At 39.4% G+C, this 23,619-nt stretch overlaps 1 protein-coding gene across 1 annotated transcript in view; it reads right to left on the reverse strand.

Moving 5' to 3' along the window:
• The window catches only part of AQR (aquarius intron-binding spliceosomal factor), a gene marked incomplete at its 3' end in the record, with an annotated part of 97,481 nt that overhangs the window by 52,946 nt on the left and 20,916 nt on the right, over nucleotides 1–23,619 (reverse strand). The window contains exons 6-14 of the mRNA XM_079768749.1: nucleotides 23,329–23,469; nucleotides 21,555–21,623; nucleotides 20,167–20,267; nucleotides 17,926–18,002; nucleotides 12,673–12,737; nucleotides 11,466–11,582; nucleotides 9,346–9,459; nucleotides 7,377–7,480; nucleotides 577–679 (exon numbers count right to left, since the gene is read on the reverse strand). Coding sequence (XP_079624875.1) covers nucleotides 577–679; nucleotides 7,377–7,480; nucleotides 9,346–9,459; nucleotides 11,466–11,582; nucleotides 12,673–12,737; nucleotides 17,926–18,002; nucleotides 20,167–20,267; nucleotides 21,555–21,623; nucleotides 23,329–23,469 — 891 coding nt within the window. The remainder of the gene's footprint in view (nucleotides 1–576; nucleotides 680–7,376; nucleotides 7,481–9,345; nucleotides 9,460–11,465; nucleotides 11,583–12,672; nucleotides 12,738–17,925; nucleotides 18,003–20,166; nucleotides 20,268–21,554; nucleotides 21,624–23,328; nucleotides 23,470–23,619) is intronic.

Below are 23,619 nucleotides of genomic sequence, written 5' to 3' on the forward strand. Positions count from 1 at the left end.
AATAAGGTTTGTCCCTTCCCCTCAATTTTTCTATGAACCTAAAACTGCATGAACAAATAAAAGTTTATTTAAAAAAAGAATTAGTTTAAGAGTTAAAGCCCTCACTTCCCAAAATGATTGAGAAATTCTTAGAATTCTTAAACCACTAAGTTAGTGATAACTTTATTTCTAAACATTCCTGAATTTTCTAGTGATAAAGGTAGGGCTTCATATTCAAGGTACTAGATATACTAAATAAGAGTGTATACTAGTAACTTACAGGCAGGAATGGTGTCAGCTATCTATGGATCCCCAGTGCCTGACTCCCGTGCCTGGCATAGGAGTTGCTCATACATGTTTGCATGGAATAAATCCATGCTATAAAGCAGTTTTAAGAGATAAAAAAAACTTGAAAAAAAATTCAAGATATGAGAAAAAAAGTCACATAAAACCAAATGATAATATAATTTCCAAAGAGGAAATTATCTAGCTAATCTTTAGCCCGGAAAGAATATGTACCAGTCTACGTTTTTAAGAGTGATTCAAACAGGTAGGAAAACCACATGCTAAGTTTGAAGAACATTAATATGTATTTACCAGCAATTCTAGAAGAAATTCTTTATCAAAAGTTGTGTCTTCAGTTTTAGGAAGAGTTGGTAACAAGCAGAGGTATGATGCCACCTGGTGGAGTGTATTTGAACTACAGAATAGAGAAGATTCAAATTAGAATGTTTTAACAACTTACTTCACTTCTAAATATGCAATTTTATAGATTGTTTAAAAAGTTTTACCTAGAAAATATAGTCCTATAACATGAGTAGCAAATATAAAATATCAGCAGGGAAAGATAAGCCCCTAATACAGAGTTCTCAAAGTGTTTTCTGAAAACCTGGTGTGGTCCCTGAGATTCTTTCAGGAAATCTACAATGACAACACTTTTTCATATTAATACTAAAACAATAGTTTTTCACTGTCTTTACATATACAGTGACAGTGCAAAGCAATGGTGGTCACAACTGCTAGCACAGATCAAGGCAGTGGCACCAACTGGTACTATAAGTAGTTATAGCATTCTGCATGCCATACACAGTTTTAAAACCACAAAACCCAGTTTTAAGAATGTCCTTGATGAAGCAGTTATTAAACTTGGACCCCTGAGTATCTGTTTTTTTAAAAATTCTGTGTGACAGAAAGGAAGGTCCACATTTTGTATACGATGCTTATTTGAAAGAATTGACAAATGATGGCTATTCAGACTTAAATAATGGCCAAAAAAAAATAATAAATTTAATTTGAACAAAATAAACCTGTACCTTCAAGAAAAACAATTGACAGTATTTGTTGCCAAAGATAAAAGTTAAACTTCCAGCCCTAACTGGTTTGGCTCAGTGGATAGAGCGTCGGCCTGTGGACTCAAGGGTCCCAGGTTTGATTCCGGTCAAGGGCATGTACCTTGGTTGCAAGCAAATCCCCAGTAGGGGGTATGCAGGAGGCAGCTGACTGATGTTTCTCTCTCATCAATGTTTCTAACTCTCTCTCGCTCTCCCTTCCTCTCTGTAAAAAAATCAATAAAATATATATTTTTAAAAACACTTAAACTTCCAAGTGAAAAACTTATTTTGGAAAACCTTCATTTGCCACTATGAGCTAGACAGCTTTCCTTAAGCACAGTTTAATCACCCACCCCCCCCCCCCAATTCCCTCACTCTAACCCAGTCCCTGGTAATCATTACTCTGTTTTCAATTTCTATAATTGTGTTTTTTCCAGAAAGTCAAGTAAATGGGATCATACATTACATACCCTGTTGACACTGGTTGCTTTTACTTAGCATAGTGCATTTGAGATTCAACCATATTGTTGTATCTTTTTATTACTGAGTAACATTGCTGGTTCCTTTTTATTGCAGAGTAATATTCCATTGTAGGGATATATCACAGTATGTTTATTCATTCTCCAGTTAAAGAATATTTGTGTATTACAGTTTTCAATAACTATAAATAAAGTCACTATATATATTTCTGTACAGATGTTTGTGTGAATATAACTTTTCATTTCTCTTGGGCATGTCTGTGAGAATACTAGATCATATAGTAAGTACATGCTTAACGTTACAAGAAACTGTCAAATTTTTCCAGTGTCACTACCATTTTGAATTCCCAGCAGAAATGTATGATTTCATTTATAATGTGGAATCTTTGCAAAAAAAAACCAAAAAAAAAAAAAAAACACCTCATAGATACAGAGAATAGAGTGATGGTTGCTGGAGGGAGGTGGAAATAAAAGATATAAACTTTCCGTTAATAAACAGATCATGGGGATGTAACGTATAGCATAGTGAGTATAGGAAACAATACCTTATTACATATTTGAAAGTTGCTAAAAGAGTAAATGGTAAAAGTTCTCATCACAAGGAAAAAAACTCTGTAACTATGTATGGTGACAGATGTTAACTATGCTTTTTTTGGTGATCATTTCAAAACATATACAAATATCAAAATCATTATGTTGTACAACAAATTAATACAATGTATGTCAATTATATCTCAATTAAAAAATATTTTTAAATGTCAGGGCTCAGAAAGCAGACTACCTAGGTTCAAATCCAATCTGGCACTTACTTGCCATGTGACCTAGGCAAATTATTTAACTACTAGAGGCCCGGTGCCTTGGTGGGGTCCCTCGGCCTGGCTGGCTATTGGGGCCGATCAAGGCCATCTCGCCCAGTCCTGATCGGGGCCGGTTGGGGCCAGCTGGCCGGGGGAAGGGACCGAGGGAGGTTGGCCGGCCAGCTAGGAGGGAGGGACCGTGAGAGGTTGGCCAGCCACGGGAGGTTGGCTGTGGGAGTGCACTGACCAGGGGGCAGCTCCTGCGTTGAGTGTCTGCCCCCTGGTGTCAGTGTGCATCATAGCAACCAGTCGACCAGTTGTTTGGTCAACTGGTTGTACTGGTTGCTTAGGCTTTTATATACACAGATTCTGTGCCTTAGCTACTTTATATTTAAAATGATACCTAATCCTCTCACACGAATGTTTTTAGGATTAAGTAATTTTCATATTTAGTAGAGTGCCAACAACATAGTAAATAAATGTATGCTATTACTATTTTTTAAAAAGTGTATTAGCAGATAGCTAAGTGCCAGAGAATATTACTAACTTCATAAATTTTAAACATGCAAAAATTTTCCTAAGTCACACATCTAATATTACATACAGTTGTCACCTCCTTCTGCATGGGGGATATGTTCCAAGACCCCCATAGGATACGTGAAACTTCAAATAGTATGGAACCCTGTATATACTGTTTTTTCTTTTTTTTTTTTTTTTTAATGAATCTTTATTGTTCAGATTACAATTGTTTCTCCTTTTTCCCCCCATATCTCCCACCACCCAGTTCCCACCTCCCCTCTGCCCTTACCTCCCCCCCACTGTCCTTATCCATAGGTGTATGATTTTTGTCCAGTCTCTTCCCATACCCCCCCCACAGACACCCCTTTCCCCCTGAGAATTATCAATCCATTCCCATTCTATGCCTCTGATTCTATTAAGTTCACCAGTTTATTCTGTTCCTCAGATTTTTAATTCACTTGACTTTTAGATTCACTTGTTGATAGATATGTATTTGTTGTTCATAATTTTTATCTTTCTTCTTCTTTTTCCTCTTTTTAAAGAATACCTTTCAGCATTTCATATAATACTGGTTTGGTGGTTATGAACTCCTTTAGCTTTTTCTTATCTGTGAAGCTCTTTATCTGCCCTTCAATTCTGAATGATAGCTTTGCTGGGTAGAGTAGTCTTGGTTGTAGGTTCCTGCTATTCATCACTTTGAATATTTCTTGCCAATCCCGTCTGGCCTGCATGGTTTCTGTTGAGAAATTAGCTGATAATCGTATGGGAGCTCCCTTGTAGGTAACTAACTGTTTTTCTCTTGCTGCTTGTAAGATTCTCTCTTTGTCTTTTGCCCTTGGCATTTTAATTATGATGTGTCTTGGTGTGGTCCTCTTTGGATTCCTCTTGTTTGGGGTTCTGTGTGCTTCCTGGACTTGTAAGTCTATTTCTTTCATCAGGTGGGGGAAGTTTTCATTCATTATTTCTTCAAATAGGTTTTCAGCATCTTGCTCTCTCTCTTCTTCTGGTACCCCCATAATTCTGATGTTGGTTCGCTTGAAGTTGTCCCAGAGGCTTCTTACACTATCTTCAACTTTCTGAATTCTCTTCTCTTCATACTTCTCTGGAGCAGTGTCCTTGGCCTCTTTGTATTCCAAATCTTTGAGTTGATGCTTGCGATCCTCTAGTCTGCTGTTGGGTCTCTGTATAATATTTTTTATCTCAGTCAGTGTATGTTTAATTTCTAGTTGGTCCTTTTTCATATCTTCGAGGGTCTCATTGAATTTATCGGCCTTTTCCATGAAATTCTTGAAAAACCTTATAACCGTGGTTTTGAACTCTATGTCCAGTCGCTTGTTCTCCTCCATTTCTTTGGTTTGTGATCTGTTTCCTTGCCTCCTCATTTCGCTGCTTCCCTGAATTGGTAGGGTAGCTTTGTGTACTAGGTGTCCTATTGGTTCAATGGGTCAGCCTCTCAGTTACTTGAGGTGGACACTCTTGGTGTACCCTTGTGTACTGTGTGCCCCCCAGCAGGAGCTACAGCAAGAACTAGTTTTCTCCTCCTTTGCTTGGGCGGTTTTGGAGCAGTCTGACTGGAGCTGCAGTTTATTTGGTTAAGCTGCCACAGAACAGGCCATTTATATGCAAAAGCCGCTGTGTGGAGCCTGGGCAGGTTTGTAGAATGTGCGGGGCGGGCCTCAGGGCGGGGCGGGATCTCAGGGCGTCCCTAGGCTGGGGCGTGGCCAACGGCAATGGCTGGCGTCAGCCGTCTCTGCCTTTCCACGTTTCCAAGTCCCTGCGCCCCGCGTTCCAGCGCAGTAAAACAATGATTGCTGGGCGCACCTCTGCAAAAAAGTCACTCTCACTTTCTGACCCGATGGCCGAGAGTCCAGCTTTTCCCCGTAGGTGTCTGGGTCCCCCGCGAGTCCCCAGAAACTGGGTTTCAGAGTGATCGGGAGCTTGTCTCCCTGCGGGTTGAAGAAAAACCGCGCGCCCAGTCGCCCGCCGCCAGCCTGATTCGCGCGCCTCTGTACCTCAGCTTTTCAGCGTTTGTGCTCCTTTCTCTCCTTAGTTGTAAATCTTCCACTCAGCCAGCTTTCCCGTGGTTCTGGGTGGTAGACGTTTTGTCTTTTAGTTGTATTTTTGAAATTGTTGTTCGAGGCAGCAGATTAGTTGTTTAACCATGCCGCCATCTTGGTTCCTCTCCTATACTGTTTTTTCATATACATATCTACACTGAGTGGCCAGATTATTATGATCTCTGAATGCATAATAATCTGGCCACTCAGTGTGTGTGTGTGTATGTGTGTATATATATGTGTGAGGCCCGGTGTATGAATTGTGCATGGGTGGGGTCCGGCCAGCCTGGCCAGGGGAAGGGGACATGGGCGGTTGGCCAGCCTGCCTGCTGGTCGAACTCCTGGTCGAGGAGACAATTTGCATATTAGCCTTTTATTATATAGGATATACACCGAGTGGCCAGATTATTATGCGTTCAGAGATCATTATAATCTGGCCACTCAGTGTATACTAATAATAGAGGAATACGCCGTCACAGTAACAGTAACAACCGAACAGCAGGCTGCATGGGGTGACAAGGCTGGCAGGGGGGTTAGTGAGGAACAACCAAACGACTGAACAGCAGGCTGCATGGGGCAACCAGGCCAGCAGGGGGGTTAGTGAGGGATGACCATATGACTGAACAGCAGGCTGCGTGGGAGGACCAGGCCGGCAGGGGGGGGCAGTTGGGGGTGACCAGGCCAGCAGGGGGGGCAGTTGAGGGCGACCAAGCCGGCAGGGGGGGCAGTTGGGGGCAAACAGGCCAGTGGGGCAGGGGGGCAGTTAGGGGCGACCAGGCCGGCAGAGGGAGGCAGTGGGGGTGACCAGGCCAGCGGGGGAGGGCAGTTGGAGGCAACCAGGCAGGCGGGGGGGGGGGGGAGACAGGAAGGGGCCACAAGGCTGGCGGAGGGGGACAGTTGGGGGTGACCAGGCCGGCAGGGAGGGCAGTAAAGGGTGACCAGGTTGGCGGGGGGCGGGCAGTTGGGGGCAACCAGGTTGGTGGGGGGTGGGGGGGCAGTTGGGGGCAACCAGGCTGGCGGGGGGGTGGCAGTTAGGGACGATCAGGCTGGCAGGAAGAGGCAGTTAGGGGTGATCAGGCTGGCAGGGGTCAGTTAGGGGCGATCAGGCAGGCAGGCGAGGAGTTAGGAGCCAGCGGTCCCGGATTGTGAGAGGGTGCATATATATATATATACACACACTTTTGTCCTTAATCATCTTCTTCAATTCTACCAGAAACATGGCAGCAGCTTCTTCATCGTCAAATGAAGCATCTCCAGGAATTTTTATATCAGTCTAAACCTATTCCTGAATGTATCTGGCCATCCCTTACTTGCAGTAAATGCCCTGGTATCTATCACTCATTTCAGGGGATCCTTGGCAGAAGTCTTTGTATAGGCTCAATGCTTTCTGGCACAGCAATTGGAACATGTTTTCTGTTTGTGTCCCCTACCCACAAACTTAAGGCTTTTTCCATCTTAACTAAGCATTTACCATGCACTGTGGCCATAATTTTTAGTCTGTAGTGAGCAAAACTAGCATGAATTCCTTTTTCCTTCCTTAGTTTCAAGATTCACAATTTCAAGGTTGAATATTCATTCTTATCATAAATCTTAGCAACTTTAGCAAACATTTTCTTATTAAACCAAGGAAGCAATTTACGGCTTCTCTTTGGCATATTCAAATTGTCGACATCACTACTCTTGTATTTTGGAGCCATTATTAATTAAAATAACAATGAAATACAAGCACCTCAACACTATAAAAGTTAATCTGGCTATCAAGATGGCAACTAAGTGACTAATAGGTATATAGCAAGGATACGCTGGACAAAGGGATGATTCATGTCCCAGGCAGGACGAAGCGGGACAGTGTGCAATTTGAAACTGATGACTTATTTCTGGAATTTTCTATTGAATGTTTCTGTTTTTATCCACAAAAAAGCGAAGCAGTGGATAAGGGGCGACTAGTGTATGATGAACATTTTTGGTTTCTGTTGTATATTGTTTATGACTATTCTAAGAAAACTTTAAAATCTAGGAAACTGTATGTTAAGAAAAATATAAATTTTACCAAACACAGAAAAAGACGGATAATTACATGTGACTCAAAGATACCACATGCTAGAGAGAAGCACTAGCTAGTTCTGCTTGTCAATAAATAGGGTAGCAAGTAACATTACCTAAGTACTACAAAAGAAAAAATTAAAATGCAGGTTTCCTTTCATGTCACCTTACCTAAGAGGTCCAAATAACTTGACCAAGGATCCCCGAGTATCTACTTCTGCCACATTTGAGAGGGCAAAATCATAGAGTTCAGGGAAATGTGCAAAAGCAGCTCTCTAGAAAAGAACAGCAAACACACAAAAAAATCAATAATTAATGTCCACCTATTAATACAATCAACTATAATATATATACTCTATAATAAAAACATTTAAAAATATATTTATGCACTTCTCTTTTAAATGCTTCTCATATGTGACCTTTGCCTTATTTAGCCAGAAGCAGTGAATACACTGGGGGGAAACTAGAGAAGTTCTAGCAGAAATGCAAAAACCAAGAGTCAATGTTCAATTTTTTTATTTCTAAACTTGTCCTCTGAATATATAGGAAAGCCAGCTTCATTGACATGAGGGAAGAAAAAGAAAACACTATTATCAAGAAATGGCTTTAAAAAAACTAAGAGAGTTTTAATTTTTAAGGAAAATTCCCACTGAAGAGATAGCTTGAGGCCAAAAGTACTAGTATCTAGTATAGTGAGCTTGTGCCCTGCTTTACATTAGAACCCCAGAAACAGAGGGCCTTGCAGTGTACCACCCCAACCAACATGGGGTAAGCTGGAAGAAAACAGAAATAGTGGCATTATGCTGATTTGATAGAGAAAGAGATAACATCCCCAGTCTTCCTTAATGCCCGTGTGATACACAGAAGACCCAGAAGTTTTCATGTATCCCATAGTGGATCATGCAGAAAGTTGCCAAGGTTATGGATGAGCTTGCCATGAGATTAATACAGGCAATGGCAAATGACCCTGCAATCCAAACCTGAAGTGTGAGCTAAGCTAGGAAATGAATGGGAGTCACCTCTCAGGAAGAGTTCTAGCACCATCAAGAACAAAGCTGGGCCTCGTGAGCAGGGAGACAGCCAAGCTCCTTGAGAGCAATCATCATGCCTTGCCTGTGCCAGGAACACAGACCACAAGCCATACCAGCCAGGGTCACTTCAAGGGCAGAGGCGCAAGGACAAAAACAATAACGCTCTGAGAAAAGCAGGAAAGGAAGTCTGAGCGGAGACAGTGTGCCGATCACTCTTCCTGCAAACAATGAGGCTATCCTAGTGTCTCCATGCACCCCAGTGCCGACTGGGAAAGAAGAGGGAGAGCAGAGACACCGTGAGAGATAGCGGAATTGATTATGAGAGACAGTTGAACTTAAGTTTGAGTCTTTATCCCAAAAATGACTTTTTAGAACAGAAAGAACTGAATTACTTTAAATTGACAAACAAAAGTTTCTTTCTGCCACCAGAGAAAATGGAGCTCAAGAGCAAGAGAGCATTAATAGAACACAAAGATTTTTTTTTTCACATCTGAGCTATATTGGTAAATTTCATTACCTGTGTTTATCTTTAAAATGTACAAAATGTTGCCCTGGCCAGTGTTGCTCAGTTGGTTAGAGTGTCATCCTGTAGACCAAAAGGTGGCGAGGTTCATTCCCAGTCAGGGCACATACCCGGGTTGCAGGTTCAATTCCTGGTAGGGGCAACTGTGGGAGGCAACCAATGAATCAATCTCTCTCTCTCTCTCTCTCTCTCTCTCTCTCTCTCTCTCTCTCTCTTTCTCCCTCTCCCTCTATCCAGTCAGTAAAAACATATCCTTGGGTAAAGGCTTAAAAATTTTTTTAATAAAAAATTAAAGTTAAAAAAATGTTCAAAATGTTCATACTACTTTGTCCTATCTCCTTTGAAATATCTCCTTTCATAAAATACAACTGATATTTAAATGCACTACATTGGCCCAGTAACTATTATTTTTGAGTATCAGGATGAGGCCTATGAAAGCAAGCCATTTTTTTTTTTCATGAGCTCCAAGTTCAAAATGAAAACAGTATTAAATTAATACCTATTCTATTAGTACTATAAAAATCACAAATTACTCATGGCCTGACGTTATGGAGCAGAAGCAAAGGCTACCATGCATTTCAATTACCTGTAGAGAAGTGATTCTATCATAGTGAATGGTAGTCATCTCGTTCTCTGTCAGAGCATTTCCAGTCTGGTCATTAATCTCGAAACCAGTATAGAACTTAAGCATGTCCAAAAGCTGAAAGGATATATTTAAATTAACAAACTGTGTGAACATAAGAGATAGAAAGCATCAACAGACACTGATTATTAAAACTAGTAAACAAGTCCACTTACCTTCTCAAAGGTGCTGAAAAATTTTATAATGTAAACAGTACAACAAACATTTCAGAACATACCCAAGTGTGTTTTATTTATGTAAGAGTAGGTAGTATGTGAATAAATTAAGTCTATTTCATATACATGGTCTACTTATACAGAGAACTTAGGCTCCAACCCCAATAATAAGAGACATTAATGATCTAATCAAAGCCAATCATTTCAATAGGGGGAAAAAATCAATCTACATGACTGCAAATTTATAGAACTACTAGAGGCCCGGTGAACGAAATTTGTGCACAAGGGGGGGGGGTGTCCCTCAGCCCAGCCTGCACCTCTCCAATCTGGGACCCCTTGGGGATGTCCGACTGCCGGTTTAGGCCCAATCCCGGGGATTGGGCCTAAACCGGCAGTCGGACATCCCTCTCACAACCTGGGACCACTGGCTCCTAACCGCTCGCCTGCCTGCCTGCCTGATCGGCCCCTAACCACTTCTGCCTGCCAGCCTGATCTCCCCCTAACCTCTCCTCTGCCGGCCCGATCGCCCCCAACTGCCCGCCCTGCCAGCCCTATCGCTCCCAACTGCCCTCCCCTGCCACCACCCACCTCCTCCATGTGTCGGCCGGGCCCCGCCTCCGCTGTGCTTGCAGCCATCTTGTGACGGCCATCTTTGTGGCAGCCATCTTGTGGTGGCCATCTTGTGACAATGTTGCGTGCAAGGGCCACCTAGGCTTTTATTAGTAGAGATACCACTAGGGCAGTGGTCGGCAAACTCATTAGTCAACAGAGCCAAATATCAACAGTACAACAATTGAAATTTCTTTTGAGAGCCAAATTTTTTAAACTTAAACTTCTTCTAACGCCACTTCTTCAAAATAGACTCGCCCAGGCCGTGGTATTTTGTGGAAGAGCCACAATCAAGGGGCCAAAGAGCCGCATGTGGCTCGTGAGCCGCCGTTTGCCGACCACAGCACTAGAGGAAACTCCTGAGGTCTTTTACTTTGGCCACTGAGAATTTTCTGAATGAGGGTTTTGAAATTCATGATAGTAGAATCTCTTCTCTATATGCTGCTTCCATGAAGGAAAACAGCAAGGTGGGGAAGGCTAACTGATCTACTCCTCTTCTCAGTCTCCACGGCCATCAGGCTGTGCTTTGGCTCAGTTCCTGCTGCTAAGGGAGGCCTGCTTCCCCTGCAGCGGCAGCAGCAGCACAGTTCATTGGCTGCCTTTGCCCCAAATCTTTATTATTCTTAATTCTAATCTATGGCATAGCAGATAGTAGGATTTTAATATATGAATCAAATCACTGGGATTTAATAAGAGAACGAGAAAGAAAAAGGAATGCTCACAGACACAAGATAAAAGAAGACTTATAATATGTAAACACATAAAAATTGTATCTCTAACTATGATCTCATCAAAAGACAAGTGTTAGAAGTTTGTTAGAAGATTTGTCTTCTGGATGACATTATAGGAAGTGCAAAACGCTAACACTTTCATCATCCTATCCAAGTTAGCAAACAAAGCGTATACATGTCCACACTCTCAACTGCCTGTCAGCATCATCTCATGGAAGGAGGGCCGCAGTGTTAGGGCATAATTTACTTGAAATTAATGCTCATCATCTGTTATATTCCACAGTGGTTATGTGGGACTACATCACACATAATTTAGTAAAATCATAATAAAATCACGTGACTGGAAAAGGTTATGTCAGTACTAGAGGCCACCTATACAGGAATGCATTCATTTTGTACATTAAGACTTGATTTTACTTAAAAATGACTAATAAGAAATCTTCATTATTCAATTCAATATAAAGCAAAATTACTTTGTGTAATGCTCTGGTACTCCCAGTTTCACGGCAGAAAAAAGGTCAATTCAGAAATAAGAACAGTAAGTATGTTCAGATGCATCAGTGCTCACCTGGGAAAAAAGATGGCCATCCTCTTCCCTATGAACAAGATTGGAAAGGTAGCAGTGAACCAGAAGGTGGGAGTCGTCCAGGATGGTATTAAACCAGCGCCTTGTGGGGAGTAGGGCCTAGAAAAAATAAACACCACAGCAGTAAGTCTGCAGGTTTTCTGTAGCTGGAGGTGAAACTATTGATATTTAACTTGGAAGTGTTAATCACATTCAAAGTCCCCTCCAGTCACCTAAAGACACCATTCACAAAGCAAGGTCCATGTTGTAAATAAACTTGGTGCTAATATTTTCCAAAAAATACAGATTTTTGAGGTTTTTTGTCCCAAATAAAATCCTATATGAAATCCCAGTATGTACTGTGTATAGGTTTAAAAATGAAGCTGCTTTGAGAAAAAAGGGAGTGAGGAACCCTGAATGGAGACTCCTGTTTTGGTTTCCACCTCCCACACCCCCTGTGACAGTTAGCAAGGCAATGCTGCGGATATGCCAGTGTGAAAACCACTAATCTAATCCAACACCCCCATTTTAAGGGTGAAGTTATTGAGGTCCCCAGAGGTTATAAATTAGTTATGGGCAGAGCTAGAAAGTGAATGAAGATCTCATGAATGACTACTAGTCTAATACTCTGATCCTCAGGCTGAGAAACCACCCCACCTTTCCAGATAAGGAACAAACAGAAAGGATTTTCTTTCAATTTGCTTCACTAAAGATGGAAAGGAAATAAATTCAATCTGAAGTACACCAACTCTGTATCTGAATTTTTCATCAAAATTTTTTACCTAATAGTATGAAATTTTCTTTTCTAAGAATCTTCATGAGAAAAAGTTGACAATAGCAGCTATATCGTTCCTCATCAACAGTATTAGGCAAAATCTTCAGTTAGATTATTAAAGAGATGGCCACAAATCCATGATTTCAGCCACTATTGAGAACTCTATGAAGAGGTATTAAAATGTGACAGAAAATAAACTGCCATTGCTGAGCTCATATTTAACAACTATACTAAATAATGTTTTTCCTACAAACAGCAGCCATCTGAAAACTTTAAGGGTCAACTGCTTTGACTTTCTTCTCTATGAGACACCTTGAAATAGGTACATTAAACTAAGACCAGTTTGAGGTGATAAAAATATTTCATATATAGTCATATGCATAATCTTAGCTCCTTAATGATTACATGATAGAAAAGTCACTGCATACTTCTTACCTCTAGATCAATCATAAGTTCAATGAATCTTTCACAGTAATGAACTTTGTCCATAGTGACAGGTTCTAGATATAATGAAGAAAGCATGTTAGAATTTTCTTACTTAGGTTATTCTGTGTTATTATATCCTAAAATTGGTAGTGATTTAAACAAGGCCACTTGTCTCTTATTCATCAGGATTGGACTATTAGGAGAGTAAGGACCTCACATAGATTTCAAAAGAAGGCAGGCCCTACCCTTATGTTTAGTTCTACAAATATAAGAAAATGAAAAACCTAGCTTGGATCAGAAACACATTATAAAAATAAGATTTGCAAAAATATTTTAAAGTGTTAATTTTTAAAAATTTGTGAATGATTTTGAAAAAAACTGAGATATAAAAACTAGAAAGGCAGTTTTAAATCAGTTTTTGCCCCACTTTCCTTGTTGTCTTCACATGCTAAATTTCTAGAACTTCTTTCATGTGCATAAAACAGATGCATATATGTGCACACGTATGCATACAAACATACTATATAATACAAAGAAAATGGGTGGGAAAGTTACACACCAAACTAATTAAAGGGATGATTTTTAGGACTTTTTTCCACTGTACATGTATTCCTTTTGACATTAACTTGTCAATGACACAGAGCAATAAAATATTTTTAAATCACTCTTATTTTATACTATCCATGAGCATTAATGCACTATTGTAACAAACATTTACATTTTTGTTTTAAATAATTATAGTCTTGTGACATGCATATTTTCAGAGTACAAGTTGTTTTTTTTTAATGCCAGAAAATGGTCTACCATTTTACTAGCTAAAACCATCCTGCCAATATTGTTTCAATCAAAAGAGAGATAATTTCAGGGTCTCTACTGTTGCTTAGGCTAAGGACTCCCAGCAGTAACTAACACAGCACTAGACCTATAGAAGGTACCCTACAAATGCTTATACTAATCCATTTATTACATTTACAAGAGGCCTGGTGCACGAAATTCGTGCACTCAGCGGGGGGGGGGGGGGGGGGGCGGTCCCTCAGCCGGGCCTGCGTCCTCTAGCAGTCTGGAAGCCCTCAGGGGATGTCCAACTGATGGCTTGCTCCCTGCAGGGTGTGGGCCTAAACCAGCAGTCGGACATCCTTAGTGCTGCCGCAGAGGCGGGAAAGGCTCCCACCATTGCCGCTGCGCTCACCAGAGGTGAGCCCGGCTTCTGGCTGAGCGGCACTCCCGCTGTGGGAGCACACTGACCACCAGGGGGCAGCTCCTGCATTGAGCATCTGCCCCCTGGTGGGCAGTGCACGAAATAGTGACCGGTCATTCCACTGTTCGGTTGATTTGCATATTAGCCTTTTATTATTAAACTAGAGGCCCAGTGCACAAAATCCGTGCATGGGGTGTGGGGGGATCCCTCAGCCCAACCTGCACCCTCTCCAATCCAGGACCCCTCAGGGGATGTCCAACTGCCGGTTTAGGGCCGATCCTACAGGGATCAGGCCTAAACTGGCAGTTGGACATCCCTCTCACAATCCAGGACCGCTGGCTCCTAACCGCTCGCCTGCCTGCCTGCCTGATCGCCCTTAACCACCTCTGCCTGCCGGCCTGATCACCACTAACTGCCTCTACTTGCCAACCTGATCGCCCCTAACCGCCTCTGCCTGCCAACCTGATCGGCCCCTAACTGCCCTCCCCTGCCAGCCTGGTCACCCCCTAACTACTCCCCCCTGCTGGCCTGATTGCCCCCTAACTGCTCTCCCCTGCTGGCCTGATCGCCCCTAACTGCCTCTGCCTCGGCCCCTGCCACCGTGGCTTTGTCAGGAAGATGTCTGGTCTAATTAGCATATTACACTTTTATTAGTATAGACTAGAGGCCCGGTGCACGAATTCATACACCAGTGGGGTCCCTCGGCCTGGCCTGCGGGATTGGGCCAAAACCGGCTCTCTGACATCTGCCGAGGGGTCCCGGCTTGCAAAAGGGCGCAAGCCAGGCCTAGGGACCCCACCAGTGCACAATGGGGGCCGGGGAAGGACGCGGGAAGTTGGCCAGCCGAGGAGGACCACGGGAGGGCTCCAGGGTGTGTCCGGCCTGTCTCGCTCAGTCCCAATGGACTAGACCCCAGCAGTAAGCTCACCTACTGGTTGGAACGTCTTCCCCTTGGTAGTCAGTGCATGTCATAGCGAGCAGTTGAACAGCCTTAGCATATCATTAGCATATTATGCTTTGATTGGTTGAATAGCCATCCAGACGACCGGACACTTAGAATATTAGGCTTTTATTTTATAGGATTTATGTGTAGTATACAGGAAAATAGAAGGCATTATATGACAAAATAAATGTGAATACTTTTGTGACTAATATATGGAAATGTTAACTGGAACTCTTCCATGTCCATAATCCAGACCCTAAAATTACATAACCATAGAATTTCATAGCTGGACAAGACCTTACAGAGCATCTATGTCAGCTCTCCATTTTCTAGGTGAGAAACAGAGGACCAGAGAAAATGACTTGATAAAAATGTAGAACAAAATAATGGCTGGTTAGAAGTGGAATCCAGGTTTTCTGTGACATAGTCTAGATCAGTGATGGGCAACCTTTTGAGCTTGGTGTGTCAAACTTCACCAAAAAACTGAGCATTACTCGGGTAGTGTGTCACTTTGAGGAAAAAACATTATTTCGTAAATGTTTCATCCTCAGGAGCAGCAAATGTTTCATCCTCGGCATGTGGCCGCCTCAGCGGCCACGTGTCATCAGAAATGGCTATGCATGTCAGTGCTGACACGCATGTCATAGGTTCGCCATCACTGGTCTAGGTCATACAGCTGTGCAAACTAAAGAATTTAAAGGAGCAACTTTTAAGTTAAATCCATTCAAACCAGTTCTCTGCTACTATCTTTTGTTCTTGTTACTGACAAAGGAAAATATTTTTGCCTAATATTGAAAATGTGAGCAAACTCTGTACTCTATATTTTTATTTATTCCTTGAGAAAATTATTGGCGATGGCTTATTTAAAGTTTGAATGGATGATGCCTGGCACTCAGCTTCTGAGCCCTGGTGGATAAAGCTGTGTATTTTTAAATTAGTTGGCCCTACTGGGCATATTGTTTAGAGCTGCCAACCTTGTTATTCCAATTTCAGGCATCAATATATCCTATCACTTGCTTCTTACATGCATTATGTTTTTTTCTGTCCTTCTGACAGCAGTCCTGGCATCTCAGATCATTCTACACAGAGTTCCTTTGCAACAACTGATAAGGACATGTTGTTTTTAATGACCCTATAAAACGAAACTACAATTCTTATTCTTTCTAAAAGTAGTTTCTGTTTCCTAACTATATAATCCATCTTTAAACCATCTCTGACCCAACACACACTGTTTTCAACATCTTGTTTGTTCCTTTGCAGCAAGTTAGTAAATTCTGATTGAAGCTCAAGATCAATCTAAGAAATTTTGTTTTCTGGAAATTTATAAACAACAATGGCAACAGTGAGCGGTTTAATGGTTTTTAAACTTACTGCAGGCCCTATGTTGTTGGTACCTTATTACCAAACCTTTCTAAATGACCACAAGTAAACATTCCATAGTTAGAAACAAAAATTTTATGACATTATTATGACTAATTATTAGATATTAGTAATTCTAAGCACTCATTATCTACTAATTGCTGCAAGGAAACCAAATCTAAGTCATCTTGTAAGTGCCAGCAGCTTAACTGAAAGATTTGAATTTACTAATATTAAGTGACTCAAATTATAAGCATGACAATTTCTTCTTTATACTGATAGTAATATTATGCCCCAAATCAGGTACAACTGATTTACAGCATTAGTACTATTCCTCGCTGAATTATAGGTATGATTTTCAGTTGTAAAATATTATTTGGAGGGTCAGAATTTATAAGTAATTCTGTTGTATTTTCAGTTTAAACAAAGCTACAATCTCCGATGCAAAAATAGCACTATGATACATCTATAGAGCTGTTCTTATATTACATTCCAGTTAGGAAAGAAAATATTATTAACCAATGACATATCATACATAGCATATATCCACCTTTATTAAGTAAATAATATTCTATTTGCATTCACTAAACGTTTATAAAGATCTTGTAAACCGAGCATAATGTAATTGGCCTGCTTGGCATGTAAGCATATCTCTCTCTCTCACAGACACACACACACACACACACACACACACACACACACACACACCTATATATAGTATACATAAATCATGATATATTGTAAACATTTTTTAAAATCCTTACCCAAGGATATGCTTATTGATTTTTTTGAGAGGGAGGGAGAGACAGACAGAGACATCGATGTGAGAAACATCCATCAGCTGCTTCTTGTATGCACCCTGACCAGGGATCAAACCCACAACCTAGGTATGTGCTGTGATGAGGAATTGAACCTGCAACCTTTTGGCGTATGGGATGATGCTCCAATCAGCTGAGCCACCCAGCCAGGACAATGATCATTATGTATTTAAAGTGTATACTCTACATAGTATATACTTACATGTTTCATCAGTAAGTGGGGGCCACAAGGGAAATCCTTCCCATTTTGTCTTGTACCTCATACCTCAAAGAAAATTCTCTTTCTCTCCAAACAGTGTTTGATGTCAGTTGAAAACACTGTTCAGTGCCACACTGTAAATCATGTGGATAGGGTCTGTGACTATCTTGTTTACCACTTTGTCTTAGCTCCCTGTTAAGGAACAGGGTCTTGTAAGCAAGCTAAAAATTTTTGCTAAATAAATGAATGTTTCAATAACCATGCTGATGCCTTTAATATATGTGATTTTTTCACAGCAGTCACAATATTGACTGGTAATATACTTGAAAAAGGAAGGACATACACTTCATCATTTTAATTTGAAATCATTCTGCCCTAGCCAGTTTGGCTCAGTGGATAGAGCGTCAGCCTACAGATTGAAGGGTCCTGGGTTTAATTCCAGTAAAGGGCATGTACCTCAGTTGCAAGCTCGATCCCCGGTCCTGGTCAGAGCTCATGGGGAGGCAACCAACTGATGTTCTCTCTCTCTGTGTGTCTCTTCCTATCCCTTCCACTCTCATTAAAAAAAAAAAAAAAAAAAAAAAAAAAAAAAAAATCAATGGAAAAATATCCTCAGGTGAGGATTAACAAAAGAATAAAATAAAATAAAATCACTCTAAGAGCAGTTTATAGATTAAAGATTAGTAAATCCTATATGGACATCTAAATAACTTCACAAATAAGCCAAGTAAAAGAAGACAGTTACCAGAAAGTGGGACTGACTTCAGCACGCAGATAAACTTCTGGATGAGCTGTGAAAGAAATCTTCTTTCTTGATAGGCTCTAAAATCACATTCAGAACGACCAATCATTTTGAAAAGCAATTATTTCAAAAGTAAAAGATAGTGAACAAGTCTTTCTTACACTGTTCAAATGTTCCATCTCTCTCTGAAATTGGGGCCATAAACTGAACACACAACTTCTTCTCTGTATGTAAAGACAGTACTACATGAAGAGCCTCATACCTGGCCTAATAAGCAACTAAAAAAGCACCTCTTTCTTCTTCAGGTAAAACCTTTCACTTGTGACTCAAAGGTCAGGACAAGAATGAAGTTTCCAAAATTTCATTTATAGTCTGCCCTTAACATAAAAAATCTATTTAGGTATGTAGTTAAAATAAAATGAGCAATTTTATACTTTAATATGCTTAAAAGCATTAAGTATAGTAGAGTATTACAATGTCTAAAAATTAAATGTAAGTTTAAAACATAATTTCTATTCCTTACTAATTTAAATAGCTAGGAGGAGAATTAGAGGGTTCCACGCCCAAATGGCTGAAAGAATTCAGAGGAACAGGGCAGAAAGATAAGTTTGGGAGGAAGAAACAATTAGTGTTATTTGCTTAAGACAAATTGGAGTTCATGGCAATGCATCCACACAGAAGTATACAGCAAAGAGTTATACAAAGATAGGAACGTGTGGAAGTCAGGGCCAGAGAGATTTAAGGGTAAATCATATTGAGGTAACAGAAAGAGAGGGTTTAAAAGAAAAGTACACAGATGATGCAAAGACATCATGTATTTAGTCCAAAGGAGTGAAAAAAAGCAATTAAAGGTGGAGAAAGAAAAAGGATTACTGCTAGGACAGTCACATAGTAAACAAGGCAAGAGCACAATTAGATCAGTTAGCCTCAAAGGGACAGAGAAATAAACTTCTTAGATCCTTTCTCTGTGTCCTAATAGTAGAACTCTTGTTGATGAATACTTGCTACCAACCAGACTTTTATCCAATGGATAATAATTACTATTAAAATAACCTATAACCTTCAACTGCTTCTTTAATCCTTATACTTGATTTGTTTTTTTCTAGCATGTATCACCATCTAATACACTATATAATTCATCTGTTTATGGCTGTGTTCCTCAACTAGACTGTAAGCTCCACAAGGGCAGGAATTACTTTCCATTATGTTCTCTGCTGTATCACCTATTCCAATGCTAAGAGTGCGGGAGTAAGAAAAAGAAAGAAAACTTGGATTGACAGCCTGAAGATTGTGGAGAAAACTGCAAACCATCCATGACAGACAGACTATGGACAAGAGGCAGGGAGAAGACCACTGGTGTACGGTAAACCCTCGATTTTGCAGACTTCAATTTAACGAACTTCGGATTTAACAGACATTTCCAGTCTGTATGTCATATGTGAAATTTAACACCCTGTTAATTTGAAATTGCTTTTAACCAAGATTTGCTTATAATTAAATTAACAGGTGATTTTTTTGTTATTGATTCAGTTCTTTTTAACAAATTTTAATGAACAGGCCATATGTTGGAAAAAACACTGTAGTAATTTTGCCAACATAAATAAATACTATATATTTACAACTATAGTCTACATATTTAAATCCAAGAGTCACCACTTGTAAACAATGTTCAGCAAATGATTAGCACGTGATCACACTGCACTGTGCTTGGTAATTGGTTCTGTTGTTGAGTGCATGACTTTCTGCAGCAGTTGTAATGTGTACCAGCACATGTTCCCATTTGCACAAAGCCACGCCCTAGCCATATGCATTTGTTTACTAGCAGTGACAGATGAATGCACACATTTACTAGACCTATTCAGTATAAATATAAAATTACAGTAATACATATAGAAAACTTTTCTGTGAAATTAAGCTTTTCATACACACTTAATTTTAATTACACAAATGTGTCTAAATAAGTAAAAACAGGTAAACTAACTTATCAATTTTTTCACATATGCATTTGGAGAAGCTAATTTATTATATAATGGACTTTCAGTTTTAATAGACACGCCCTCACCCAAATTAGTCCATTATATCAATGTTTATCCCTCAGGCAGAAAGAAGGAAAATGTGGTAAAAACACTTCTTAATCATTTATCTGGTTCACTAATATGTAAGGAAATAACAAACCAGTCAACATCATCTAAGACCCACAACCCAGCATGATAAACCAACAAGAATTAAGCTTTGGAAACATACTGTTCTCTTGCTTCTGGATCCATCTTTTCATCATTCTTTTTAATCAAGTTCCAGAATTTTCTTAGCTTAGGTGTCTTTTTTAATTCTAATTCCAAGCGTGCCTGAAAGAATTACGAGATATTAAATCACCAGTAACCTCAAAGTTTACAAGAATAAAAATTAGATCAACTATTAGTTTTCTAATGTATGAATATAACAGAGAGCAATGGGATAAAACCTGAAAGCAATGACAAAACCTGAAAACTAAGAAATGAATAACTGTATTTTTAAAAACTGTTCAATTCTAACACTTGTTAATAGAAAAAAACTAAGACAAAAGAAAATGCCTTTTCTAGTCAAGATTTTAAGCTCAATAATCATTTAAATTCCCTTATTTCTAAAATTAATTTCAGTTCGAAAAATAGGAGCATTAACATTTACGAGCAAGATGATTCAAACAGTTTGAAAAAAGTCTGCAGCAATAAACATAAAACAGATATTATAAGTAAACAAGGTAATCTCCACATCACCATATTTTTTTCTTATAGCACTTAGCATTTTTTCACTTACTATTAATTATTTATATGTGTCTGTTTTCACCTCCATTAACTGGTACCTAAAATGAGCTTGCATATCTGAGTGTCTGCAAAAACACCAATGCAGGAAATGGAATCCTGAATAAAGTATTACACTGAAATCTGAGTTTTAACTTTACTCCCTAAGGTCTGTTAATTTGACTTTGATATCAGTATATATTTCTAATAAGGATCTGATAAAACAAAAGAAGTCATTGATATTAAACATGATCTAGACCTTCTCCTACAGCTGTATGTATATATTCCAATCAAGGAAAATAAAAATTCAACTCTGAATTGAGTCTCATCCAAAGACATACATAAGAATAACCATAGCCTGACTGGTATGGCTCAGTAGTTGAGCCAGGAGGTCATGGTTTGATTCCCGGTAAGGGCACATGCCCAGGTTTTGGGTTCGATCCCGTGTGGGACGTGCAGGAGGCAGCCGATTGATGTCTCTCTCAACATTGATGTTTCTATCTCTCTCTCCTTCTCCCTTCCTCTCTGAACTCAATAAAAATACTAAAAAAAGAAAAAGAATAACTGTATTTTGCTAAATTAAGGCCCTTCTATATGAGCTCAATAGATATTATCTTATTTCACCTTATAGTACTAAAATTAAGTAAAATATACATTGGTTTACACATAAGAACTTTAAAATTGAAAAACTAAACCTATGATAAAATTAATGTATGGTAAATTAGATACATTTTTTTCAGCAGGAAAAGGGATTTTTAGCTACCATTTTATATTCATATTAAAGCTACATAGTCTAAAACCACATGTTGCACTTATAACATATATACAAGTAAATTTCCGAATTTAGATACTTACAGGCTGTAAGCCCATCCACATTGGGAGGGAGATAAGCTGCTGTACTTGACTTCGTATCAAGTCTACTTCCTGTTTAATACATGAATTAAACAAGTTTATAAACACATGAGCATTTTAACCTAAGTCTTTACATATGCAGCATACCATCTTTTTAAATTCGGGGGGGGGGGGGGGTTGGAGGGGAATGCGACTAATACTTTTAAGTTAATGACACTGTAATATTAAGAAGTTCAATACTTTGTTTTAAAAGATACAGTCAATCCTCATTATTTGCACATTCTGTATTTTTGAATTCACCTACTTACAAAAATGTATTTGTAACCCCAAATTCAATACTACTGCCACTTTCACAGTCGCTTACAAACAGCACAGAGCAGTGAAGATGTGAGTTATCCAACATGCATGTTTCCAGCTCGGCCTTCTCATTTCAGCTCTTCTATAAAAAGTGTCCTTTACCTGGTCTATTTAGTGCTACTTCTTCACATTGTTGTGCCTTTTTAGTGTGGTTTTGCTATTTAAAATGGCCCCCAACCACATGGTTGAAGTGTTGTCTAGTGTTCCTAGGCTCAAGAAGGCTGTGACGTGCCTTACAGAGAAAATATGTATGTTATATCAGGTTTGTTCAGTTGTAAGTCATGAGCCATTTGCAATGCATTCAACATTAATGAGTTAACAATATATATTACATAAGGTGTGTTTAAACAGAAACACATATAAAACAAGGTTACGTAGTGACTGGTTGATGAAAATGTGACCAGAGAGGCTTGCTGACCCTAACCCTGTATTTCCCCTGAGGAGCAATGGCTCAGGTTTAGCTAATTCAGTGTTCACAGCAACTTTAAAGAACATGACTACCTCAGATCATGAGAACTGACCATAAATTGAAAAAACATAGAGCATTTCAATAAGTTGGCTTTAAGTTAATTAAACATAGCACCAAACTAATACTAATTAAATCTCATTTCTGTTCAGTTTTTTATAAGGAATCACAACTATTTATATTTGCTTTGTTTGGTTTAATAAATGTTAAAGATGTAAAGGTGACATTAAAAGGGGGCATTATAAATCTATTTTTTATGCCTTTACAAGATCCATGTGAGACAGTACATGGAAAAGGTAATAACCATCCCTCTATCAACATTCAGTCTCCAGGACAGGAAACAACCCCATGCATTCTCCTGCAGGGGTCTAAGTACACTATCAATTCAGAAGCACTTATCTTTAAATAAATAGGCATATATATTCAGATAACCACAGGAGGGAAGCGCAAATAAAATATTAATTATTGTAAATATTTAATTTTTTACAAGATAATCTTATGAAGGGTTAGAAATGTATCATATACAACCCAAGAGATTTTCAAAGATCATCCACAAGTGCCCCTACTCAGTCAACTCAAAACAAGCCTCCTGCTGACCTGCCAGCCTGCGGTGAAGTATGAGTGAGAGTAACGAAGGTGCTTTTGTGTGTAGCTATAGCACAGATCTCATCACTCAAAGGTCCTATTAACCAGACTCTCTGCTGCTCTACTTTGGAGCATTTCAGTTCTCATTATCATTTTTCTTAGAGTCTAATAGAAAAAAGAGCAAGTCCAAATCTATGAAAAAGCAAACATCTTATAAAATGGTTAAGAAGTAGCTGAAATTAAGCTGCTAGCATTATCCTCATTGCCCACTGCTGTGAATGAAGAGTTGCAACAGAGGTAATATCATCTACAGTCAACTTAAAAGAACAAAAAAATTTGCAAGTTCTCCGAAAGATAAAGTAAAATTACCAAACTATTGAAGCAGTGATCAAGAAAAAGCAATAAGACTGTCTGTTCATGGAGTGAAAATTCACCATCAGTTTCAGCCAATGCTGCTTTCAAGATGCACTTGAAAAAGAATGGGAAGTGGTCTGGCTTCTTCTTGAAAGTCTGAGAAGAGAAAAAATAAAAATTCATTTTGAAATAGCTTGCTCACCTCTTTTTCTTCCTTAAACAAGCACTGGTAGACCTTTTTGGAGTCTACTTAAAAAAACAAATAATTACCAAAAGATTATTTGCTTACTTATAATTAATTAGAGG

The sequence above is a fragment of the Cnephaeus nilssonii genome (genome assembly GCF_951640355.1).
Source record: "Cnephaeus nilssonii genome assembly, chromosome: 4".
Taxonomy (NCBI): Eukaryota; Metazoa; Chordata; class Mammalia; order Chiroptera; family Vespertilionidae; genus Cnephaeus; species Cnephaeus nilssonii.